We start from the raw sequence: 26,204 nt of genomic DNA, 5'->3' as shown, positions 1-26,204 counted from the left end.
TGTTAACTCCTATAAATAGCCTCTACTACTCAGGTAGACTTAGAAAATATCTGTTTTACTCCCGACTCACTATATTTTTCTATCTCGACGCTTGAGATGAGATATTAGCCCCCACCTCGACTAATGTTAAGTGTCGGAGCGCGCGCCATGGGAAACCCATCTGCGTCCTTCTAGTTCATGTGTATTGTCTTTTAAGGTGAAGAACACGACGAACACGAAGAATGTGAAGAACCCAAAGATCGTGAAGGACTGAAAGAACACGACGAGCTAAAAGGACTCGATGAACACGAAGAACGCGAAGAACCCAATGAACCCGAAGAACGCGAAGAACTCGGTGAATCCAAAGATCGCGAAGAACCCGTAGAACACGATGAACTCGTCAAACACAGAGGAAAACTAATCACAAAGTGACAAGAAATCGAAAACCTCTTTCCGAAGAGTCAAAGACGACAAGAAGAGAAGATTTCGCCACACCCAACCTACGTGCAGTCATAGGGTCCGGCCTTATAGCAAACCACGGACGGTTTTAACTATTAACCCAAAAACGGTATTAACATTTTGGCGCTAGAAGGAGAGGTACTCGAAAACAACCACGACTTCCCATTGGCAAATTCACTTCCTCCGTGAAAGATCACAAACTTACGAACAACAAATGGCTAGGCACCTAGCCATCTCTGAGGACTGCGCCCCTCCTGCAGGAAGTGTCACACTCCACACTAGGGCTCGAGCTCGCCAAGCTCAAGATAACAACGTCCCTCGAGACGAGGCTCACCCCGTGCTCGTTCATTACGACCGAGACGCACGAATGTAGCGAATTGAGACAAGCTTCTTCCAACTTACCGAAACTGTTGGAAGGATCAGAGGTCGTGGCACTTACGTTGGAAGACATCTTCAACGATCAAGACGAGGACATGCGTCGGAGTATATCCCACTAGGACCTGAGATACAAGAGTCGGAGCAAGGTCCTAACAATGACCCCAACCCAGAAGACGAAAAAAATCTCGAGCCATGCCAAGTGGCTACGATGACACTTCAGATCCGAGTATTCTTGACATCAAGCGCATTGTCCTCTTGGAGGCGAGCGAGTACCGTGAACGTCACCAACATCACGAGATGCATGAGGCTCGCTGAACGATGGTTGAACTAAGGCCAAGAAACCATAAGCGCCTCGCACTCACGTTTGTTCGCTTTCGATCGCATAAGCAACAGAGAAGACGTGGCGGATAGCGGAGACACTCGAAGATTTACACTGCCAAGGAGCACTCACAACCCGAGACCCGCGTCTCGCCATGCCGAGGACCTAAGACAACAACTCAACACCCGGTGGAGGATTCCACGGAATCTTCCCCCTCTCGAACCGACAAACCCTCGAGCGGAAACGGGACCAATCCCGACCAATCATACTCCACCACACATTACACCTCTCGACCAAGCGTCAAATGAGAGAGGACGCAACACGACAAAAATTGCCCCCATAATGACTCCCGTCGACAACGCAGACATCCGCAGGTTTAATGAGCCTTTTCCAAGAATTGAGGGATGAAGTGCGAGGTTCTACGAGCTGCGTAGGTTTTGATGCCAGACATCCGCAACATGATGGAAGACGTTGCCTCACCTTTCACCGTAGAAATTTTGGCAGAGGACTTCGCGCTTGACTTTCGCCTCTCGACCACATCAACTTATGATGGGAAGACCGACCCTATTTATCACATCCAACATTACCAGTTGTGGATGAGAGTAGGAAGACACTCACCGACGATCATGTGCCAGGCATTCTGCCTCACTGTGAACGGTCCTGCCTATCAATGGTTTCTCAAACTGAGGCCCGGGATCATTCACTCCTTTGACAAGATAAAACAAAGCTTCCTCACTTTAGGGAATGAAAACTGGGAAAGAACCATCTCCGCACCATCAAAAAAAGAAAGAACGAGCCTTTGTGTGAATACCTGTCCCGATTCACTTAGGAATCGAACAAGGTTGATAAGTTTATAGTCGGCGACGTCATCTCAGCAATCTTGGATGGACTCAAACTTGAAAGTTTCCTTGACTTCATAATCAAGAAGGAGCCGAGGAAAATGACTGAACTCACCGCCTGAGCCGGAAAGTATATTGCACTCGAGGAAAGGAGGAGGATAAATCCGACGAACTACAAAGGAAGAAGTCAAGATTTGATACCAGTGGTTGCTTCTCAACGGACCCGAAGCGCTGCTTGGTAAAAAACTTCCAAGAGCAGGTTAACTTCACCCCACTGAACACTAGACCCGAGAGGATCTTGGTCCTAGCCCGTGAGAAGTTCAACGCTCCCAAGCCTATGAGATGTAAGCCAGAAAGGCAGAACAAAATGAGGTATTGTGAGTTTCACAAAGACCATGGACACTTGACCTCTGAATGCTACTAGCTGAAAAGAAAAATCGAGGCTCTCATCCATGGAGGAGATCTGAAGGAGTTTGTTCTCACGATAGTCAACAACGTCGAAGCCTCAACAAGCAGACAACCGCCATCACCAAGAGAGAAGCCGGCGGCAACAAAACCCAAGCAAACATTCCCCTTCGCATCGTAGAATAGAGGGCCCCCCATAAAATGAATATCCGCATTATAGACCGGACACCCAAGGCTAAGATACACATCCCCCTTTTCCGATATACCTTGTGTAATCCACTACATAGAATATTTCATTTTTATTTCCTTTTTGTAAACTTGTTGGAGAGACCGACTTTTGTAGCTCGCTTTCGCGAAAACTCCGAATTAATGAAAGAATTCTCCTATATTGCTCTATTTAGAAAATTAGCAAAGCATTAAATGACAAAGTCTTCCGAGACTCTTGCCTTCTTAGGCACGATCTTCCGAGATCAAAGTCTTCTAAGACTCATGCCTTCTGAGACACGATCTCTCGAGATTGAAGTCTTCAAAGACTCACCCCTTTTGAGGAATGATCTTCCGAGATCAAAGTCTATCGAGACTCACGCCTTTCGAGGCACGACCTTCCAAAATTGAAGTCTTCCGAGACTCACGCCATCCAAGGCACTATCTTCCGAGATCGAATTCTTTCGAGACTTACCCTTTCCGAGACACGATCCTCCGAGATCGAAGTCTTTCGAGACTCAGGCCTTATGAGGCATAATCTTTTAAGATCAAAGTCTTCCGAGATGCACGCCTTTTGAGGCACGATCTTCCGAGATCAAAGTCTTTCGAGACACACGCCTTCCGAGGCACTATCTTAATAGATCAAAGTCTTCCGAGATACAAGTCTTCTGAGGCATGATATTGCAAGATCAAAGTCTTCCGAGATGCACGCCTTCCGAGTCATAATCTTTCGAGATCAAAGTCTTCTGAGACTCACGTTTTCTGAGACACGATATTCCGAGATCAAAGTTTTCCAAGACTCATGCTTTCTGAGGCACGATCTTCCGAGATCAAAGTCTTCCGAGATGTACGATTTCCAAGGCACGATCTTCAAAGATAAAATTCTTACAAAAGTCACACCTTCCAAGGCACGATCTGCTGAGAAAAAAGTCTTTCGAGACTTACATCTTACGAGGCCATGTCTCAGTGACTTAATCCTAGGGGATCAGCACCACGGGGTCAAATTTTACAAAGGCTCGTCCCACAAGGCGTACCGGTACAAGATACGTCTCTAATTCACAAGATCAAACGATCCAAAGACGTCGACCATCAAGCTCTCGGGGAACACATGAAAACTTCTTGCACGACAACTCACACAAGAAACTAGGGGATTAATGTTATGCCGTCATTTTCACAAGGTTAAAACGACACCCTGGGTGCAAAAAAATGACAAGGCAAACCATAATACAAGGGCATGAGCCATATATTACGAGATTTAAACTAAAATACATGTCCGCGCCAAGACCTTCTCAACACCAAGTACTCGACAATCATGAAGAAAATAAGCACTCGGCCAGCCAAAAGTGATAACCACTTGGCCATCATGTGAAAGCGATCAACCACTCAGCCGTCAAAGAAAGTGACTAACCACTCGACCACCAAGGAAAGTCACCAACCACTCGGTCGCCAATAAAGAAAGTGACCAACCACCTGACCGTCAAGAAAAGAGACCAACCACTCGGCCATCAAAAGTAATGACCAACTACTCGGTCGCTGAATGAAGTGATCAACCACTCGGCTGCCAAAGGAAAAGACCAGCTACTCATCCGGGAGAGAGAAACGCCTATCGCAACCTCTCGCCCAAACAAGACCACTCATCCATCACCACCAAACTCATTAACTCCTATAAATAGCTTCCACTGCTCACTCTCAAGGTAAGTCTTTCTCAATTAAGAAAATCTCTGTTTCACTCTCGACTAGCTGTATTTTTCTATCTCGATGCTTGAGACGAGATATTAGCCCCCACCTCGACTAATGTTGAGCGTCGGAGCGCACGCCATGGAAAACCCCTCGGCATCTCTCTAGTTCACGTTTATTGTCTTTCCAGGCGAAGAACACGACGAACACGAAGAACGTGAAGAACCCGAAGATCGTGAAGAACTCAAAGTCCACAACAAACTAGAAGGACTCGACAAACATGAAGAACGAGAAGAACCCAAAGTACACGACGGACTCGAAGGACTCGTCGAAAACGAAGAACGTGAAGAACTCGACGAATCCGAAGATCACGAAGAACTCGCAGAACACGATGAACTCAACGAGCACAAAAGCGAACTAATCACGAAGTGACGAGAAACCAAAAATCTCTTTTCGGTGAGATAAAAACGACGAGAAAAAAAGATTTTACCACACTCAACCTGCGTGCACTCATAGGGTCAAGCCCTATATCGAAACGACATTAACACACACAGTAAAGGAATTTACTTGGGAATGGAGAACACAGTTCCCTTAAACTCGACATGGCTAAAGCCTATGATCGACTTGCATGGAAGTTCATCGAAGTCGTAATGTGAAAGATTGGGTTTGCGGAGCAATGAGAAGTGAAAATAATGAAGTGCATTACCTCGGTTAGATTTACCTTCTCTTTGAATGGGCAACTCGTGGAAAGGCACTCAGGCGTCCTAAACAAAATGAAGAGGAATGCGACTTGAAGGGATTAGATTTGGCGAATTGAGTATACAAGTCTCCCACTTGCTATTTGCATATGATAGCGCGCTTTTCTTTTGGAGAACACTTCGGGCCAAAAGGTGAACTATGATAAGTCAAGTATCACCTTTGGTTTGCAAGAAGAGAAGGATACTCAGCAAGAGATAGCGGAGATTTTCGGCGTGCAAACGACCGAAAACTTAGACCAGTGCCTCGGGTTTCCTACCTTTTCCAGCCAGCGAAAATGGTATTATCCATAATTGTTCTCGACAACGTGTGGAATAAAATAAGAGGATGGAAGAGTGGCCTCTTCTCACAAGACGATAAAGAAATCCTTCTAAAGGCAATTGACAAGCAATCCCAAGCCACACTATAAGTTGCTTCCGACTACCGAAGAGCGTAATCGACAAGATCCACAAGCTTATGAACACATTTTAGTGGAGAAGTACGAAAGAGAAGATGAAAACACATTGGGATAAGTGGGAGACGATTTGTAAACACAAGACAAAAGGAGAGCTTGGCTTCTGAAACCTTGAGGACTTCAACCAAGCATTCTTAGCCAAAAAAGCTTGGAACATCATTCGTTTACCGGATAGCTTGGTGAGTCAAGTCCTCAATGTTAGTTACTTTCCCAATTTTCATTTCTTGAAAGCTAACGAGGGTGTTTGGTGTTCTCAAATTTGGAAAGTAACATCATGGGGTAGGAAACTCATTCAAAAAGGATCGAGATGGCAAATCGGGGATGGAGAACACACTGGCGTAATTCAAGACCGATTGATTGAGCCGCCACCCTCTCCATGTGACAAGCATGTTGCTGAGTTGAAAAGACAAACTGAAAGTTAGAATGAGGAGTTAATCATAATTATGTTCACACCGGAGGACGCTGAGCAGATTCTTTCGCTCCCGTGATGCAATATACACATAGAAGATTGGCTTACGTGAAATTTAGCTACTAATGACAAGTACAGTGTAAAGAGCGCCTATTGACTACCTCAAGACTAGAGGGAAGAAATGAGCAGCTCTAACCCTAAGAGGAGTGAGACATGGTGGTAGTTCCTTTGAAGCACAAAACTCCCACCGAAGATCAAGATGTTTCTATGGAAGCTCTGTAACTACTTCTATCTACGAATTCTAACCTTTGTGTCAGGAAAATCACTGTGGGAGTGAATATCTCTCCCTTCCACCAGGCGAATTGGACCAACTAGGCCCAAGACAAGTTCGGCCCAAAGGAGACAAGATAATCGTTAGTACGGCCCAAAACCCAATTCGGCCTAATAAACCTAGGCGCATGCGAGATCGGCCCAAGACAGTATTTCAAAGAATCCCAACTCGATCCGGGCCCATAAATGTTCTTGACGGTCCCACCAAGTAATTTGAACGACGAATCACCTAAGAAACGGTCAAATCGCCTAAAGGTGGGGATGTATGCGAGATTGAAGGACGAAAAATCGGTTATGCTCGTACATGTGTATCGATCTAAGGAAGCAGGAGAATCAGCGAGCTGGTTATAAAAGCTCATTCTATTTTCATTTTACGCTATTGAATTTGGAGAGAAAGATTACGCTATATTATTCTATATTCGTCTGAAGTTTTCCGGCTTATTCAAAAACAATTTTCTTTTCTTGTAAGGTTTGCGTTCATTAATCAATAAAAGGAATTTCCTTTCGCTCTTTCTGTATTCTTATTCGTATCATATATTAATTTCTTTCGGATTTCGGTTCAATCTTCATAATCGGATTCTGAGACCCTTAACTTATATAAATAAATATACGAGACAATTCGAAATAATCTGGTATAGATTGTTGGGACGAGAAATCGGCTCAACAATTTGGCGCCGTCTGTGGGAATCTTATCAGAAACCTAACGCCGAAGAACACAGATCGGATGTGAAAGAATGTCTTCTAACAGCGAGCATGAAATCCCGGTCTCTGGAGCCGATCCTGAGACAAACGATCTTCTGCTGAAACTCGTTGAAACCACTGCTGAATTCCAGAGATCAACCCGATCCCAGCTCGATAGCTTGACAGCTGCGCAATCTTCACTTCAAGAGCAGCTCGACGCTGAGCGAGTTATTCTACTGAGTTCGACCGGTCCGCCTACCGCAAACGGACGAAGGTTCTCCCCACCCGGGAGGCGGATAAGCTTCTCCGGGATCCACATGTCGCCCAACACGGCCGATCCTAGCAATACGGCCGGAATTGGCCAGTTCGATGCACAGGTCGAGGCCAGTGCTTGGCGAGCTCGACCGACTCAAGGCGACCTACCGCCCTCGCCTCCGGGAGGCCCTCTTCCTGGGTATGTTCCTCAAGTCATCAACCTCCCCCGCGAGGAAGGAATTCCTGAGGAACCGAACTATTTCGAGCCGATAGTTCGTCCAGAAGAAAGAAACCCTCAGAGAGGAGAAATCCGAACTGGGGGAGAACAGTTTGCCGTAGAAATCCCGAGGGATGATCACCCCGCGTTCAATGCCTTCCGTCAGATGGTGGAAGAGAAGTTCCGGGCTGTAGACTCCCGAATGCACTATGCCATGAGCTCGGCCCCCGAGATCGACCGGCTGGTGGCAGATACCGGGCGAACCCATTTTGCTCCATGTATTACCCAAGTCAGAGTTGGGGACACCGGAAAGATCAGGCTTCCCAAGTACTCTGGTACTTCCAACCCAAAAACTTATGTAACGGCCTTTCGCATCGCGATGGGGCGAGCATGTCTACGAGATAACGAGCGAGAAGCAGGGTTTTGCCAGTTATTCGCTGAGAACCTATCAGGAAGCGCCTTGGATTGGTTTTCACGTCTTCAAGAAGGGTCGATAAGTTCTTTTCAATAGCTATCGGCCGCGTTCATCAAACACTACTCAATGCTAGTAGAAGATGAGGCGACCATGGCGGACCTATGGAACACCCAACAAGCCCGAGACGAAACTCTGAAAAGCTTCATGACAAGGTTTAAGACTGTCATGTCAAAAATCCCTTCCGTAGAGGGAGAATCGGCTCTGAACGCTCTAAAAAATGGACTGTGGCACGAGTCCAGATTCCGAGAGGAAATGACCGTAAACAGACCGCCAACCATCGAGGATGCAATTCATCGCGCCTCAAACTACGCCAAAGCTAAGGAAGAAAGGGCCATCATGTCAAAGAAACATAATCCAAGGAAGGTCCCATCTGTGACACCTGTTCTGGCCATGGCCAGGACACCTGGAATGAGACCTTACCAAAACAATGAATGGAGGAAGCCTTCAAACATCCCAGAACATGCCTTTAACGTAAACGACGAAGGAGTTTCCGAAGGAGGCACCCCGAAATGGTAGCGTGACAAGAAAAAATACTGCGATTTCCACAAAAATTACGGACACGACACTCTGGATTGTGTCGTAGCCCGAAAGGTACGTATTGAAAAATATAAAAATGGAGAGCTGAAGAATGTCGACCTGGGACTACCGCCCCAGAAGAAGGAATTTAACAATAACAGAACCCGAGGAAATCCCTCCCCGAAAAGGGGAAGGGCAAAGGAGGACGATAACGACGTCCCCCAAGCAAAACCCCGGATCGACTATATCATGGGAGGTTCAAAGTTTTGCAGGGATAGCGTAAACTCAATTAAGGCACACCAACGTCAACTTAAAGGTACACCGAGGTCATCTGGGTGCCAAAAGTTAGAAGATACCACGATCTCATTCAATGAAGACGATACCAAAAGGCTATATGGGCCCCATGACGACGCTTTGATCATCGAACTCGAAGTGGGTAACTACGTAGTAGCCAGAATCTTGGTTGATGGAGGAAGCTCCGTAGATGTTATATTCAAAACCACTTTGGATAGAATGAACATCGAGGAAGCTGAAATCGAGCACAAACTCAACCAGCTATCTGGGTTCAATGGGGAAGTAACACCCTCTCTAGGAATCATTGAACTCCCTGTACGGGCTGGAGACGTAAACCGGATGGTCGAATTTACCATTCTCGACTGCCCGTCCCCGTTCAACGCTGTCATCGGGAGACCTTGGATACACGGAATGAGGGCGGTGCCGTCAACCTACCACCTGTGCGTACGATTTCCGACCCCCAACGGGATACAAGAAATCAAAGGGAGCCAAGAGGCATCCCGAATTTTTTTATATGAATAATCATAAAAAAATCATCGAAAAGAACCATCCAAAAGAAAACAATTCGGAAAATCCATCTAGCGAAGAAACCAACGGAGGCGAATAGCAATTAATGGCCATCGGGAACGAGATCATCCATCCGCCTCCGATGGAAAATTCAGAGGAAAAAGACGAGCCTAATACGGAGTCAATAACGCAGATTCAGATCGACGGAACAGACCCCGTGAGATGCGTAGGCATCGGGACCAAGTTGAAAGGGAAGGTACGCCGAGAACTGATAACGTGTCTGAAGAAAAACAAAAAGACGTTTGCATGGACGACAGAGGACATGCCAGGAATAGACCTCGAAATTGCCGCGCACCAACTCAACGTCGACAAAAGTTTTAAGCCCGTAAAACAAAAGCGTAGGAAACTCGGCCCAGAGAGGGCTAAAGTGGTCAACAAAGAAGTAGATCGCCTCTTAAAATCCGGTTTAATACGCGAAGTAAAATACCCCGATTGGCTCGCCAATAACGTCGTCGTAAAAAAGAAGAACGGTAAATGGCGCATATGCGTCGACTATACCGATCTTAATAAAGCTTGTCTTAAAGACAAGTTTCCCCTACCACACATAGAGCAACTGAAATAATACCTGGCCGAACCTCCGATCCTAGCCAAGCCCGAAGTAGGAAAAACGCTCTACCTATATGTAGCCGTATCGCACACCGCGGTCAGTGGAGTCCTCGTCAAAGAAGAATGAGGAGACCAAATACCAGTGTTTTACGTAAGTAGATCACTCGTTGATGCAGATACGAGATATCCAGCAATGGAAAAATTAGCTCAAGCCGTCGTCACAGCGGCCTAAAAGCTACGACCATACTTCCAGTCCCACTCAATAGTAGTAATGACCACTCAACCTTTACGATCATTCCTCCACAGCCCCAACCAATCGGAGAGATTAACCAAATGGTCCATCGAGCTAAGCGAATATGATATCGAATATCGCATTAGAACATGCGCCAAGTCACAAGTTCTAGCCGATTTCATTATCGAGCTCCCCGTAAATGAAAGCGAGACCATGACAAGCGCTGGAAATCGGACCCTTAAAGTCGATGGTTCATCCACAAAACAAGGGGCCGGGATTGGGATACATCTGGTATCGCTACATGGAGAAGTGATTGAACAATCCTTCCGCCTGGATTTCACCGCCTCAAACAATGAAGCCGAGTACGAGGCACTAATCGCAGGATTACGCCTGGCAAAAGCTGTGGGAGCAAAATTCATATCCGCCTTTTGTGACTCGCAGCTCGTTGCGAATCAAATCAACAGAGAATTCGAAACAAGAGACGAACGTATGGAGGCATACGCACAATTAGTAAAAGAAATGACAAATTAATTGGAAAAATTCGAATTAACCCGCATCCCTAGAGGAGAAAACACCACCGCTGACGCCCTCGCCGCCTTAGCTTCAATGTCAGATCCTATGATAAGCCGAATCATACCGGTCGAGGCAATAAAACAATCTTCTATCACTACCAAAAGCGCAAGCATAATGGTAATAATGAGTTACTTTTACGGTTACCTGATAACTGACAGAACGTGGGTCTGATCAACCTACGGGGAAAAGGATATAAAAAGAGGAAGAAGGACAAAGGAGAGGGGACGCTGCATTCTATATACAAAAAAACAATATTCTTATTGTTGAACTTCTTGTATTGAGATTCGTCTAGGATAAGAAAAGTTCGGTCTTTGTATTCAATTTGTTACAGGTTATACGATCATCGAGAAAATTGTTGAATCTATTTTTAGACATCAACTGTTTGGCGCTAGAAGGAGGGGGACTTTATCGTGAACCGATGGCGAGTTCGTCGGCACAACCAGGGTCGAATATGGAAGGCAATCCTCAGAATGGTGAACGAGAGCAGATCGAACACCACAATAGGACGCTTCCTTTGACAACTGAAGAAATGGCAGAGATGTTTCCACAATCTTCTCTTCATGAGATCTTTCGTGAGATGCAAGAGCGTCTCACTCTCCTAGAGAAGAAAAATAAGGTTTTGGAAGAACAACTCAAAACCAAAAGGGTCGCCATTCGAAGTAAAATTGTGACCCCAGAGGACGACAGATCCCACCATAGGGCAGGGAAAGAAGTCGAATATGCTGAAGAAAGGTCTACGAAGACCAAAAAACATGCCAGGGATAGATACGAAAAGGAAAGGCGCAGTGAAAACACCGGCAGTTTCGACTTACCCGCTCAATACTTCGAAGATAGGTTCCAGCCATCTGACGAAGATCCACAGCCAAAGAAGGCTAGATCAAAAAAATGCCCGGACGTCACGATTAGAATCGGACACCGAGGAATCGAAGAATATTGTCCAGTCCAACTTCCAGAGGCTTGAACGCCGAATATAGGAAGTTGCATTGGGACAAAAAAGACAATTTAAGGGTGAGGACTTCGCTTCCCCTTTCACCTCGAAGGTGTTAGAACATCTCCCACATCATGGCTTTAAAATGCCGAGCATCCCACCTTATGATGGCAGATCTGACCCAGGAGATCACCTAGATACGTACAAGTCCTGGATGGCCTTACAAGGTGCAAGTCCACAAATTATGTGTCAGGCCTTTTCAATAACTCTTTCTGGAACCGCTAAGAAGTGGTATCGAAAGTTAAGACCAAACTCGATCGGGTCGTGGAAACAGATGTGCGAAATCTTTATGGATCAATTCGTCGGATCTCGGGCGGGAAGTACACCCAAAGAGTGATTATTTTCTATTCGACAGCGGTCAGATGAATCCTTGAAAGATTACATCAACCGCTACTCCGAACAGGCAATCTTGGTTGACGACCTCAATGAAGATTTTAAACTATCGAGCATTACATCAGGACTGCGGACTAATTCGACATTCTGGTAGTCTTTGCAAAAGACAGGTCCGAAAGATTACAACGAATTTCTCCTAAAGGCTCAAAAATATATTAATGCCGAAGAAGCCAAATCTGCGGCGGAATCGTTTTGGAGGTCAAAAGGCTCTACAAACATCGAGTAGAAAGGTGATCATTCCGGGTGAGATGGTCGGCAAAGGCACCATCAAAACATTGACGCGAAACGCAGGGACGATGGTAAACGCTCGAAGACGAGTCGAAACCAAATCCCAAGCAAGCCGTTCGCTAGTCAGTTCAGTAGTTATCAACCACTGACTATGGGAATTGATCAGGTCTACGCATTGACCGAACACCAAGAAGAATTCCCGAAGCCAGCAAAGATAAAAAAGGACGTTACAAAAAGGGATCGCACTAAGTATTGCGCTTTCCATCGGGATATCGGTCATAACACTTCCGATTGCTTCAATTTAAAGGAGGCTATAGAAGCCCTGATTAGAAAAGGAAGATTGCAAAAATACCGAAAACATGATCCTGGGCATAGCGGAATAAAAGATGATAAACCATACAATGAGATTGCCATAATAGCAGGAGGACCACATATAGCCGGCACATCCCGAAGGGCACAAAAAAGCTACGTCAGAGAAGCAGACGCATATTCCTCCTGGGTAATGTTCACGTCAAATGCCAGACTAGGCAAATTACCTAAACTTGAAAAGGAAGAAATTAAGTTTTCTGACGAAGATGGAAAATGGGTTCAGTTCCCACACAACGATCCGATTGTAATCAGAGCCATGATCGGCAATCATGTGGTCAGCAGAATACTAATAGATAACGGTAGCTCGGTTGACATTTTGTATGGAGATACCTTTGAAAAGATGGGTTTAAAAACCAGTCTACTTACTCCGTCTCCAACACAACTTTACAGCTTCACCGGAGATGCCGTCATGCCAAGCGGCATAATCTCGCTTCCACTAACTATTGGAGAAAACGCCAATACAGCAACAGTCAGCACTAATTGGGTTGTGGTGCCCAATTCATCGGCCTTTAACGCAGTAATCGGACGACCGACCTTGCAAGAGCTTGGTGCCATAACATCTGTAAAATTCTTAACCTGCAAATTCCCGACGAAGCATGGTATTGGAGTTGCGAGGGGAGATCAAAAAGTCGCTAGAAGTTGTTATTCAGACTATTCAAAAAATAGTCAGGATAAATGTGGGCATTCAGTTATGATGATTCGAATCGACAAAAATGACTTAGACCCACGTTTACCGAACAAAAATTATGTCGGTCCCGGCGATGACGTGGAGTCGGTCATTCCAGAGGGTACTCAACCCAATAAGAGTCTACAAATCGGCAAATTCTTAAGCAAAGGTATTAAAATTGAACTAATATCCCTTTTAGCAAAAAACTTGGATGTGTTCGCTAGGAAACAATCGCACATGGTAGGGATAAATCCTAGCCATGCTTGTCATAGACTAAATATTGATCCAAAAGCAAGGCCAATTAGGCAAAAAAGAAGGCCAATGAATGCTGATAGGTACACAGCATTAAAAGAAGAAGTTGATAAACTTATCTCAAATGGGTCAATTAGAGAAACTAAATATCCTATTTGGCTTTCCAATCCCGTGTTAGTTAAAAAACCAAACGGGAAATGGAGAACTTGTGTGGATTTTACCGATTTAAATAAGGCATGTCCAAAAGATTCGTTCCCAATGCCCAGAATAGACCAATTGGTCGACGCTACGGCGGGACATGAACTTTTAAGCTCTATGGACGCTTATTCGGGATACAATCAAATCCCCATGTATGGTCCGGATGAAGACCACACTGCATTTTTAACCGATAGGGGACTATATTGTTATACCATAATGCCATTCGGTCTAAAAAATGCAGGAGCTACTTATCAAAGACTAGTCAACTTAATGTTTGCCGACCAACTGGGAAAAACAATGGAAGCTTATATAGATAATTTACTAGTTAAAAGTGAAAAGGCAGAAAACCATATTGCGGATTTAAAGGAAGCATTCGACATTTTAAGAAATTTACGTATGAAACTTAATCCGCTAAAATGCACCTTCGACGTTTCTGTAGGGAAATTTCTCGGATATATAGTTAACGAAAGGGGGATTGAAGCCAATCCGGCTAAAATCAGAGCTCTCGTAGACATGAAGCCACCGAGGAGCATTAAAGAAGTACAAAAGTTGACTGGATCTATCACAACACTGGAAAGATTTATCTCTCGAGCTACGGATAAAAGCGTAAAATTTTTTGATCGCCTCAGAGGCTCAAAAAATTTCGAATGGACCGAAGCATGCAATGAAGACTTCAACAAATTGAAAGAATATCTTGCATGGCCACCACAACTGGTGAAAGTCCAACAAGGGGAACCACTTGACATTTACCTGGCAGTGTCCAAACATGCCGTAAGTTCAGCCCTAATAAAGAATGAGGGAATAGCACAATTGTCGGTATATTATACAAGCCGACGCATGGAAGATGCAGAAGCAAGATACCCGGAATTGGAGAAATTAGCTTTAGCCCTAGTTACCGCTTCCCAAAAACTTCGGCATTATTTCATGGCTCACCCAATAAAAGTGCTTACAAATTTCCCCCTTCGCCAAGTACTCCAAGAGCCGGATACTTCAGGTCGGTTAATGAAATGGTCGATAGAACTCACCCAATACGACATCAGTTATGCACCGAGACCGGTAATCAAAGGGCAAGCAGTTGCCGATTTCTTGGCAGAATTCACATACCGGCCAATTGAAACTCCCACTTAGGAATTATATGTCGACGGTGCAACAAATATCCAGGGTTCTGGTGCGGGAATTGTCTTGTCAACCAAATATGGTTTTCAAGTAAGAATTTCACTACGCTTTAAATTTAAAGGTTCAAATAACGAGGCTGAATATGAAGCTGTTATACATGGGCTAGAACTAGCAAAATTTTGCGGAATAAAGAAATTAATAGTCTACTCGGACTCTCAACTGGTAATTAACCAAATCACAAATGAATTTCAGGTAAAAGGGGCGAGCATGGTTCAGTATGCCATAAAAGCACGAGCACTGGCCGAATGTTTTGAGAAGGTGGAATTCAAACAAATCCCAAGAGAAAACAACACTGAAGCCGATGATCTAGCCAAATTGGGAGCAAGTTTGGCCAGTGATACCTTGGAACAACAAATCATAAATATCACTTTTCCGAGAATCAACAATGCCGATGTCAACACAGTTGAGGATAAGGAGTCTTGGATGGCGCCGATCATTCAATTTCTCAAATTTAATATCCTCCCATCAGACAAAGCCGAATCCAAGAATCTGAAGTACAAGTCTACTCGATACATCTTGCGAGGAGACTCGCTATAAAAAAGAGGATTTTCCACTCCCCTCATGAAATGTGTCGATGGCGATGATGCCCGATATGTAATGAAAGAAATACATGAAGGAATTTGTGGAAACCATAACGGGGGTATGGCTCTAGCTCAGAAAATATTGCGACAAGGTATTTACTGGCCTACTATGAAAGCTTATTCTAAGAAGTATGTTCGCGAATGCGAAACATGTCAAAAGTTTGCTACTATACCGAGAAAGCCACCTACTAACCTCATCAACATTGTTTGCTCAGTACCATTTACAGAATGGGGAATCGACTTAATCAGACCAATGCCGACGGGGAAAGGAAACTGTAAATATGCAGTTGTGGCCATCGACTATTTTACCAAATGGGTAGAAGCTGAACCCCTCACATGTATCACCGAAAAAAAGGTAGAATCATTTGTATGGAAAAATATTATCACCCGATTCGGAATTCCAAAGAAAATAATTTTTGATCACGGGACTCAATTTGATTGCAAGCCATTTAAATCATTCTGCGAGAAATATGGGATCAACAAAGCATTTTCTACGCCGATCAGACCGCAAGCTAATGGATTAGTTGAAGCTGTAAACAAATCCATCAAGCACGGTTTGAAAACAAGGTTGGGAGATTGCAAAGGCGCATGGGTTGACGAATTGCCAGGAGTTTTATGGGGGTACCGAACTTGAAACATTCTTCCACAGGAGAAACTCCTTTCTCGATGGCATTCGGTACTGAAGCAATGATCCCGGTAGACATCGGCATAAATACTCCTGCTTGGGAAAATTATGCCGAAGAGGTAAATAACATTAACCTTAAAGCTAATCTCGATTTCTTAGAAGAAAAAATAGAAATGGCCAAAGAACATAACTTGTCTAATCAAACTAGGATCGCGCGCTGTTTTAACAGGTCTATCGTGTCAAGGGGATTCAACGTAGGCGACAAAGTGCTGAAGAAAATATTTACGCACACAAAAAACCCAACAGATGGAGTGCTCGGCCCAAATTGGGAAGGCCCATATACGGTCATCTCAACTCTCGACAACGGCGCGTATAGGCTAAGTCGGGGTGGAAAGGAAGACAAACATTCTTGGAATGCCGAGCACCTCATCCGTTTCTTCCCATAATTTGTGTTATTTCAATCAAGGTCTATGACCAAGTTTACTGTAAAGACTATTTTAAGTTCAAAGCCACTAGGATGATGTGTGTATGTAGCCTACGTACCAAACATAATTTTATTTCAATCAAGGCTTACTGCCAAATCTACCAAACATTAAAATGATGAACACAATTATTTTGTTGAAAAAATGACAAAATATAAAAATAAAAATAGGTTAAACCTAAAATTTTAAAAATACAGTGAGAAATAATATACTCAAAATATTATTTGAATGATATGTAACATAGAAATGTGTTGGAGATGCGAGAAGCATTTTGGAGATACATTAGAGATGCTTTTATTTATGGTATATTATTTGTATTTTGGAGATGCATTAGAGATGCTTTTATTTAAGGTATATTATTTGTTTTAATCTAGGTCTTTTTTGTATTAACTCATATGGAGTCCGTGAAATTTGTTGTAACTAGCCAAGTTTACCATTTTTATTGGAGGAATAGTCTAAGTTTCATTTTATTAAGCAAATAGCTCATATATTCGGCTAAGATCATAATGCCCTCACTTCCTTCGCGAATAGGTTAATTTAATTAACGTACTGGAGTGAGTTAAGTTAATTAATTAACTTATTAGTTGAATATTAGCTTAGGTTTTGATTTTTTTGTGAGTAAAGTTAATTTACTAAATGATTGAATTAGGAATTAGGTTAATTAATCGAATGCTTTGAATATCAGTTGACTTAAGTTATTATTTTTGTAAATTTTTTGTGAATTTCAAATCCTTCACAAATCAGTTAATTAATTAACCTAACTCACTCCAGTACGTTAATAAATTAACATATTCGCGAATTTACAGTGAATCAACAAAATCAGAGATTTTTCTTTCTCTTCTTCTTTTTCTGCGGCGATGATTCGTCGAGGCATCCGTCGAACTGGTTCGACTCGAGACGGAGAGTCAGCAGTCTCGGGAGACGAGCGAACTCGATCGCCGGAATCTCGCCGGTGAAACGGTTATGCGAGAAATCCAGTCTTTGGACTCGCCGAAGCTTCGAGATCCCGGAGCAGGAGGGCGTGGCGGCGGCGGATGTGGTGGAGGAGTCGTCGTCGAAGAGGTTTCGGACGGCGGTGAGAGGGAAGGAGTTAGGGTTAAGGGAGGTTATGGATGATAGGGGTAATTTAAGTAGTCTATTAAAATTGAGCTATTTACTTAATAAAATGAAACATGGGCTAGTCCCTTAATATTGTTAACCCAATTTGGTTATTCTTCAAAATAGCCCTATGGAGTCTTAGACTAAGCCATTGGATGTTTAAAAAAAAAAATTGTTTAGCTGCTTATTTAAATAGGAAAATAATTATCGGAGCATCGTGATCTATTTGGTCACCTCTTGTTTTGTCACTCGCGTCCTCTTTGTTTTCAACCAAAAAACAATGGATTTGTACGTTTCCGTTTCAAAATCCTTCAAAAATTCCAAACCAAAATAATACCCGATTTTTCTGTCGACTTGGTACCCAAGCCAACTAATATCGTGTGGAAGTTAAGTTAACACAAATATTTTATCGTTAACGCGTGCGAAAGTTGTTTCGGTAAAACATTAAGGCCAATTGTGCAATTTTCAGACAAATCGGACAACAGGTAAAAAATTTATTAAAACAAATGAAAGCAAGACAAAAGAAAAGGTAAAAAAAAAAAAGACGCAACAAAATAGAATTACACAAAGAAAGCCGAGTAATCAATCAACCGAGTGGTACTAGAACTATAGCGATAACAAGGAAAACGCACTAGCGATCTCATAAAATAAAAGCAAAGGTAATTACTAAAATAATAGAAAAAGAGAAAAAGCAGAGAGAAGGAAGAAAGAACAGAGAAAGAGAACGAGTAAGAGAGATGGGAAAGGTGTCTCTGGAGTCGCTTCCGTTAGGGTTCCGATTCAGGCCAACGGACGAGGAGCTGATAAACCATTACCTGAGGTTCAAGATCAACGGCCGTCACGCCGATGTCCATGTCATCCCTGAAATCGACGTCTGCAAGTGGGAGCCCTGGGATTTGCCAGGTATGCTTTTCATTTCTCTCTCTCTCTCTAGTTTCTTTTATTTTGATCGCTTCTGTTTGTGTAATTTATATGTGATTTGTTTTTTGTTTGATTCCTTGGAATGAGTTCTGACTGGTTGGTTTTGGTTTGGTTCCTTTATTCTATTACCTAATTTTGAGTTGCGAATTATTCCGTCTATGCACATCAGTCAGTAGATTCTCATGTATATATATTTTTATATATATAGATATATTGCTTTTACCTATTTCGTTTTAGAATTGGCAGGAGAAGCAACTTCTTCTGAGAGAAAACTCAGTTTTGAGTCTTGCATCTGCGGTTATAGTTTTTCCCCTACGAGAGGAATTTTTTTATTATTTGCTTATGCTAAATTATTTTACTTTTTATTATATACGAGTTTTATATGGAGAGGTTGTGTGGAAGAGAGTTACGTTTTTTGTTTTAGTTCTACGAGGATTTGTCTCGTCTGTATTCTCTACCGCCTTTGTCTGAAAGAAGAGATGTTAAAGGAGGTGATTCTTATTTCCCCAACAGATTTTCCTACATCTTGCTGGTTTATCAAGAATAAGCATTGTTGATTTATGGCCAGAAATGGCTTAGAACCAATAGTTATTATCTAATGTAATTATGTGAACAAATAATCATTTTAGAGGCTTTTTAGGTTAGTAAAGAAAGAGATGAAAGTTGAAGAATGATATGAGGATTTGATGTTTTGTCAGGGCTTTCGATAATAAAGACGGACGATCCAGAGTGGTTCTTCTTCTGCCCCCGTGATCGAAAGTACCCGAATGGCCAGCGGTCGAACAGGGCAACTGCGGCCGGCTACTGGAAGGCGACCGGAAAGGACCGGACGATCAGATCGCGGTCATACAAGTCGGCTTCGAATACCAATGGCTTGATTGGTATGAAGAAAACTCTTGTGTTCTACAGAGGCCGCGCTCCCAAGGGCGAGCGTACCCACTGGATCATGCACGAATACCGCCCCACGCTCCAAGATCTCGACGGCACCGGCCCCGGCCAGGCAATTTTCCGTTCCTGATATCTCGTTTCGTTTCGTGAAATGCTTCAGGTGTTCTAACTGCTCGGGGAAGTTTTTTTTTATTTTTTGCAGGATCCATATGTGCTTTGTCGTTTATTCCGAAAGTCGGAAGAGAAGACTGACGTTATAAAGTACGAAGAGGTGAACCCGAGCGGATCGTCCCCGACTGTGACCAGGTCATCCCCGGAGGACACCTCATCTGACATGATTCAAGAAATGGTCGAGGGTGACGAGTCCGAAGTCATGAAAGTTGGGCCCGTGGAGAGTGCCTCCCCTAGTTTTATGGTGTCTGACGTTGAGGATCAGATGGCGGAGGAAACCCCTTTACTAGAGGTGAGAGAGAGAGAGATAGAGATTTCGTAATGAAAAATCCGTTACTGCGTCACTGATGATTTTATTTTGCTTCTCGATTACAGGTGCAAATGAAAACGGAAGATAAGCCGAGGTTGGACAACCTGGGTTATGACCATCTTGATTTTACGAGTTTCTCCCCCTTGCAATCGGTTTCTGAATTAGCGCCGGTGGACTACGTGGGCTCACCTTTCTCCTGCGATTTCGGTAACGATATTGGTGGGTTTCACTTTCTGGACGGGACTGGTGAACAAGACGTCTCCCTGACAGAGATACTGGACGTGGCGCTACATAGCCATGACGAGAGTTCATGCGAAGAATCTCCGTATCAGGAAAACTTCGCCTCTGGAAAGAAGGACCATTTGTCGCAGAAGCAGAACATGATGCCAGAAAGCCTTTACAATGGCTCATATAGCGATACTTACAACAATACAGCCCAGGTATTACTTTCTTCAGCTCATTTTTTTAAGCCAGCATCTCTATCGGCTTTGCATGGTTCCCATGCTCACTTAATGTTGTCTTGTTGGAAGTCATTAGTTGATTTCGTGTCTCTTACCGTTCTATGATAGTGCGACCTGAATACGGGATCATCCGGTTTGTACAACGAGCAAACGGATTTCAAGGACATGTTTGTGATGCAAGCCCAGCCTGGAAATACACACTACCCTGAAGCACAACCATGGAATACTCAACAACCCAGAATGGGAAATTTGGGTCAAGCTGGAGAAAGTTTTGCCGAGCAAGTTTCCTTTGATGGTGACTTCACAGATATTTACAACAGTTACAGAGAACCGAACGTACCCATAAACTATTATGGCAATACGGGTGCAGCTGGAATTAAAATAAGGTCTCGTCTGGGTCAGCGGCCGGCTCCGAACACCATTGACGTTCAGGGTAATGCACCGAGAAGGATCCGACTCGTGAAAAGTGTGAATCCCGTGTTGGCCACAAATGGAGAAGATAGAGATTCTCATCAGAGAGGCGGAGAAGACGAAGTACAGTCAGCTACTACTGTGGTAAGAATCAATACCTGATTAGGGAATGTGTGTGTGTATATATATATATATATATATACACACATATAACATTTGGCCAAGCTTTGACATTTTGGGTTTTTAGGTTTGTGAAGTGGACGAACAAGAAAAAGAGAACCCCGACGCTAGTCTTGGCGTTGGGCCCAGAATCAAGTTTAGGAGTCGTCAAGCGAATTCGAACAGTTTTACATCCCAACAAAGTAACGGAGCAAGCGGAATCAATGAGGATGTAAAGGTTCCTTTGTCGATTTCCGATGGTATTGCCAAAGAAGAAGAAGAAGAATTGGATGACAGCGGAACCGAAGATGGTGAATTGCAGTCAATCGTTACTGAGGTATGAACTTCTGGGCGATTCCGATTTCGCTACCGATCTCTAATGATATTAATGTTGAAAAATTCACACCTCGCAGGACGAAGAGGAGAGCGAAGACGAAGCACTGTCGCCACTTTCAGAGGTAAGAATCATACAACGCCATGACTATTTCAGAGCTTTTTTTTGCTGCTTTTTCTTTTTTAAGCTTTCCGGATAATGTTTATTATATGCAGGCCAGCTCCGAAGATACTAATGAGGCTCAATTACTCGATGAGGTGGAAAATAAGGAAGCTGATGAAGTGTGTCAGAAAATCACGAAAGAATCATCTGCAGGACTGAAAAGTGAAACCAGTGAAATTATATCTCAACGACCACGGTTAAGAGTGAAAAATGACACCATAAGAATGAGTCAAGCCGTAGGGCCGTTGGGGTCGAAGTCAGAGTCACTGCTTTGTCATCGGGGACCAACTTCTTCAGTCGTCTCATTCGGTGTTTGTGTGGTTATAGTTATGTTCTTGGGTTATGTTGGGTTATGGAGAGGAGCTCTAGATATTTTTGTTGCATAAAAATATTCATAGGATTTTTTTTGGGGCTAAGTTTAGGGGTGTTTGTCAACCCAACTAGTGTACTTGTGAAAACTAATTTTAACTACATTAACGCCTTTTTCTTTTATCTTACGAATATAAGTCTTTGTATATTCCGTTCCGGTGTGTATTGAATCAGGTGATATTTATTATAGAAGTTGTTGGTTTTATTACTAATCATACGAAAATAAAAGAATTATCTGGTATCTAGCAAAAAAAAGAGAATTATTTGGTAGAGGAAGCGAAAAGATCGTCATACAATATAATCTCCAATATAATATATATGCTGCTTGTACTATATTTTAATTTTTATGTGAATAGTGTAAGAAAAAAAAATGTACTTTATCTAAAATACACTTAAAATATATAAATAAAATTAAATTGGTGGAATAGCCTGCAAATTTCCTGAGTGAATAAGAAGCCGAAATGCTCACAAGAGCTGAAAGGTTCTCAGCTAATGCCATGGTCTCTCCCCCGCCTTAGTAGTGAGTGGATGTTGAAGCTTGGAAAACTTGTGTTATTCCTAGTCACGAGTGGGATCTTCTTGCCTCGGCGATTTTTGTGATACACCACCAACTCAAGTAGAGCCGACCCTTGCTATAGGCAAGTAAGCCCGATGCTTAGGCTCCCGATTGAACTGGTCCCAAAATTTTAAATCCAACAAAATGTAACTCAAAGATATAGATTTTTTTTTATTAATGTAAATTTTTTTTTTTTGAATTTTCAGCTTAATATTATCATTGAAGGGCCCAAAAATTTTAATTCGCCTAGAGCCCGTAATGAGTTTGGGCCGGCCACTCAAGCTCCCCCAGAAACTGAAGCGAAGGCCATCCTCTTCGTAACTGCTCATCCCGCTGGACTACCAACAAGTGATCTCAATGCTATCACATGTACAAACTCCGACAACCCATAGGAATGCTTGGAAACGAAGTGAAGAGCTTCGGGGAACACTTTGAAGATCTTGGAGTCTCGTTCATTTCGTAGAGATGTAATGTCCCAACACATAAGCTTGCCAAAATTTCTTTGATGTTTAATTCCCCGTAACTTGGGTTGGAGTTGGAGAAAGCACACCATGGCTATACTGAATGACTGATATGCCTATTTATTGGAAAGCTTTTAGGAGCTCTGTTTTTGCGTTACACGGTGCAATATGTGCGCACAGTTTTCCTTCGTTACATAGGAGCTCTATTTCTCCCATCATTACTTTACACCAAGGTTTCAAATACTGTTTTCGACGCCGTTTCGACCCTCCTAATTTACGAAAAATTAACAGTTGATGAAAAATCGAACGAAAAAATTGTGACAAATGACAACTACTATGCCGTTTTCCATTAAAAATCGACATGTCAATAGAAAATCGTACGAAAAAATGTTATATAATAAATAAAACATATATACATACAATATAATACATAATTTTTTATAAAATCGTATGATTAAATTTAAAAAGATTTAAGAGACGAAGCTTTACAGTTTAACGTAAGCCTTTAACTATTATTGCCGCGTATATCTGGATAATGTACATAATGTTTACGGGCATCTCTCTCTACCCTAGGTTTTTTTTTTCATTTGTTTTGTATCGGATTAGAGATGGAATAGTCGTCTTCCACTATCCCAATTTAGATTTCCAGTTAGATTTTGTCTATACATGTCGAAGAATTATCTTGTCCACAATCATCAGACAGCGATTGTTTGGATCTCTCCATCAACCATTGTAGGTTTATTGAAAATCTGAAAGAGTGCTCAAAATTGAACGTGTATTAACTTTTTTTCTTCTTTAAAATATATACATAAAATGAGCAAACATCTGGACTTAGTTAGTGTTGAATTCCTTTTTACTTTAGTTATCAATAGGTGTTCTACTCATAGTTTAATTAAAAAAAATCTTGTTTGGCCTATAATGTTTGTATTAAGAAAAGGTGTACGGCCAACAATAATTAAGTTCTGTTTCTAAGTTTGGTTAATTATGCCTAAATATTTATTGACTATTACATATTTCCTTTGCTTTATAATTTTAGTAAATATAAAATAATACCATTTATAATATAGTAAATTTATAATACCATTTATAACTATTTGGAATTAATCTTTAATTACTAAATTATTACTTTTCTCTTATAGTAAATTATAAAATAGGTATACATTTGTATAAATCAACAATTTTGGGTATCAATTTGTACCCAGAATTGATATTTTATGAAACTATTTAGGCATATATTATTTTGTACCTAAAGTATTAAATATATTATTTTGTAGAAATTTAAATATTAGGAAACTATTTTGGACAATGGAAATATTTGTAGAAAAATTAAAAATTAAAGGCGGTTTTTTTGTAGTTTACCCTTATTAAAATTAGAAACTCGGATACTAATAAAATGTATGTCAAACAAGTTTAGTGTTCATACAAATCTAGGATTTTAGAAAATTCGAATTTAAGAACAAGAGAAAAGTGAGAAAATGAAAAAAAAAAAAAAAAATTAGAATGATGTTTAAATATATTCAAGAATATCTTTATTCGAAAGTAGACAAAAATTTAATTTTAGATATTTTAAAAATAAGAAGCCCCTCAAAATATTTTGCTAGCTTTTACAAAGCGTAACTTTTCATTATTAACTCCTTTGATTACGCAAACAATTATTGATGCATAATAAAGATTTAAAAAATAGATTACTTCAATATCTGAAAGGGCTAAGGATGAAAACAAGATAAGGATGGAAATGGATCAACCAATGAGCTTCACCATTCTAGTACTTACTACTTCCCACCCTCCGCTGCTTTCTCTATCAAACAATACCAAAAAAACTCATTAATTAATAGCAATAAACAAACAAAAAAACAACTAAAAGTAAAGATAGAGATAATATTAAAAAAAAAAAAAACAGGAGCAAGGAAAACAACGAGTCGTTCAGCGTGAGTGTCAACGTGGAAGGCCAACACCAAACTCTGGTCCCTTAGCCATCAAATCATCGCGACCCTTGATCTCACACATTTGAAGTAAAAAAATCAAACTCGAGACAAAACCAGAGACCTCTCTCCCAAACCATACCGACAACTAAGAGCCCATAGCTTTGCGCTTCAAGTTTCTCACTAAATCTTTCAGACGAATCTTGAAATAATCTATATATATATAAAATGTTCATTTGAGAGATTATATATAACATATAGCAAAGATGATTCTGGTGGCGACAGTGGCGGAGCTAATGGAAGAGTACACAGTTTTGGTGGCGAGAGTGATGGAGCATGTGTTTCACACAGCGCCTTTTCCAAGGAGAGTTCGCTTTCTCGTTCTCAGAAACCTTCCTTTTGTTGCTTACACGCCTCCACGGCTTAGAGCACCTGCTTAACATCACCTTCATAATCTTTTTTTTTTTTTTTAATTGTTAGGGTTAGGATGTGTTTATGCATAATATGTAAATGTCTGTAACATAGAATAATGAAAGCAGAGTTTGTTTTGTTATTTATTTTTGTGACTTTTTGTGAAAAAATTGGTAAGAGCTTCCTGATTTGTTCGGAATTTGGAAGGTGAAGGATGTTTTGTAAAAGTTTGGTATGAAGTTTTGTGAATTTCTATTCAGTTTGTTTCGGAGATTCAAAAATGACTAAAACTCGTACAAGAGGAAAGGGCAGCCGAAACAGTCGAATCAAAACCGAATGCAGGAAGAGATAAGAAGAAGAGAAAAAGAAAAGCGCAAAACAGAACTAAACGTTTGGAATCCACGTAGAAAAAGAAAGAGAGAGACTTCCCCTATTGCTAATAATACATTAATACATTGGAAAAATAATAGATAAATAGCATAAAATTATTTTAAATAAATAAACAACAAAATTAACATATAAGAACAAAATAAATAAACTAAAAATAACTAAACCGTATATCACCAAAGAAATCGATAAAGAACGGGAAATAGAGATCACGTCGAGTTTTGTTCGACAATTTTTTTGAAGCGTTATTGCTCTCCCATCAGGTGTTGAAATAACGTGAGCAACCACCTCTTATGATACAACGACGTACGAGAAAAATAAAGTACCAACTTGTTCAGCTCCGGCGAACTTGAAAAACAAAGCACCAACTTGTTCAGCTCCGACGAACGTGAATGCATGTCAGAATACTACTGCCTACACCGAGAAAATTGAGGGGAAATAATGATTATTTTTCGTGTGTTTGTCTTCAGCTTTGAGCTCTCTCTCTCTCTCTCTATCTCTCTCTCTCTCGTCTCTTCCAAATGAGAACATGCTACAACATTTTATAGGCTCATATTCATGATGGTTTTGAGCACAAAACCGTTACACCGTGATGACATTTCAATGCACATCAATGTCATAAAATTGTGTTGAAGGGTCTTGAAAACAAAAACGTCTAG

At 41.8% G+C, this 26,204-nt stretch overlaps 4 protein-coding genes across 4 annotated transcripts; all 4 read left to right on the top strand.

Annotated features, from left to right (window-relative positions):
• Positions 1-7,927: 7,927 nt before the first annotated feature.
• On the top strand, positions 7,928-9,169 carry LOC149404464 (uncharacterized). Its single transcript, XM_089607537.1, has 2 exons — positions 7,928-8,336; positions 8,421-9,169. Exons 1-2 carry the CDS (start codon positions 7,928-7,930, stop codon positions 9,167-9,169), a joined length of 1,158 nt encoding a protein of 385 aa, XP_089463663.1.
• Positions 9,170-11,638: 2,469 nt separating this feature from the next.
• Positions 11,639-15,373, top strand: LOC149404463 (uncharacterized). Its single transcript, XM_089607536.1, has 5 exons — positions 11,639-11,873; positions 11,931-11,956; positions 12,341-14,716; positions 14,789-14,866; positions 15,029-15,373. The coding sequence occupies exons 1-5, from the start codon at positions 11,639-11,641 to the stop codon at positions 15,371-15,373; spliced, it is 3,060 nt and encodes a 1,019-aa protein (XP_089463662.1).
• A 2,815-nt stretch (positions 15,374-18,188) lies between these two features.
• On the top strand, positions 18,189-22,016 carry LOC149404462 (protein NTM1-like 9). Its single transcript, XM_089607535.1, has 8 exons — positions 18,189-18,525; positions 19,242-19,543; positions 19,634-19,894; positions 19,978-20,352; positions 20,482-20,928; positions 21,032-21,283; positions 21,351-21,401; positions 21,493-22,016. Exons 1-8 carry the CDS (start codon positions 18,360-18,362, stop codon positions 21,823-21,825), a joined length of 2,187 nt encoding a protein of 728 aa, XP_089463661.1. The 5' UTR covers positions 18,189-18,359; the 3' UTR covers positions 21,826-22,016.
• Positions 22,017-24,712: 2,696 nt separating this feature from the next.
• LOC149404461 (uncharacterized) lies at positions 24,713-25,413 on the top strand. The gene has a single exon (XM_089602189.1). It carries the CDS (start codon positions 25,014-25,016, stop codon positions 25,185-25,187), a length of 174 nt encoding a protein of 57 aa, XP_089458315.1. The 5' UTR covers positions 24,713-25,013; the 3' UTR covers positions 25,188-25,413.
• Positions 25,414-26,204: the final 791 nt, after the last annotated feature.

This window comes from Urtica dioica, chromosome 2 (assembly GCF_054948205.1).
Source record: "Urtica dioica subsp. dioica isolate 48M chromosome 2, U.dioica_male_clone48M_v1_H2, whole genome shotgun sequence".
NCBI classification, from domain to species: Eukaryota; Viridiplantae; Streptophyta; class Magnoliopsida; order Rosales; family Urticaceae; genus Urtica; species Urtica dioica.
Note: the sequence above shows the minus strand (reverse complement) of the source record. Positions and strands in the feature narration are given on the sequence as shown.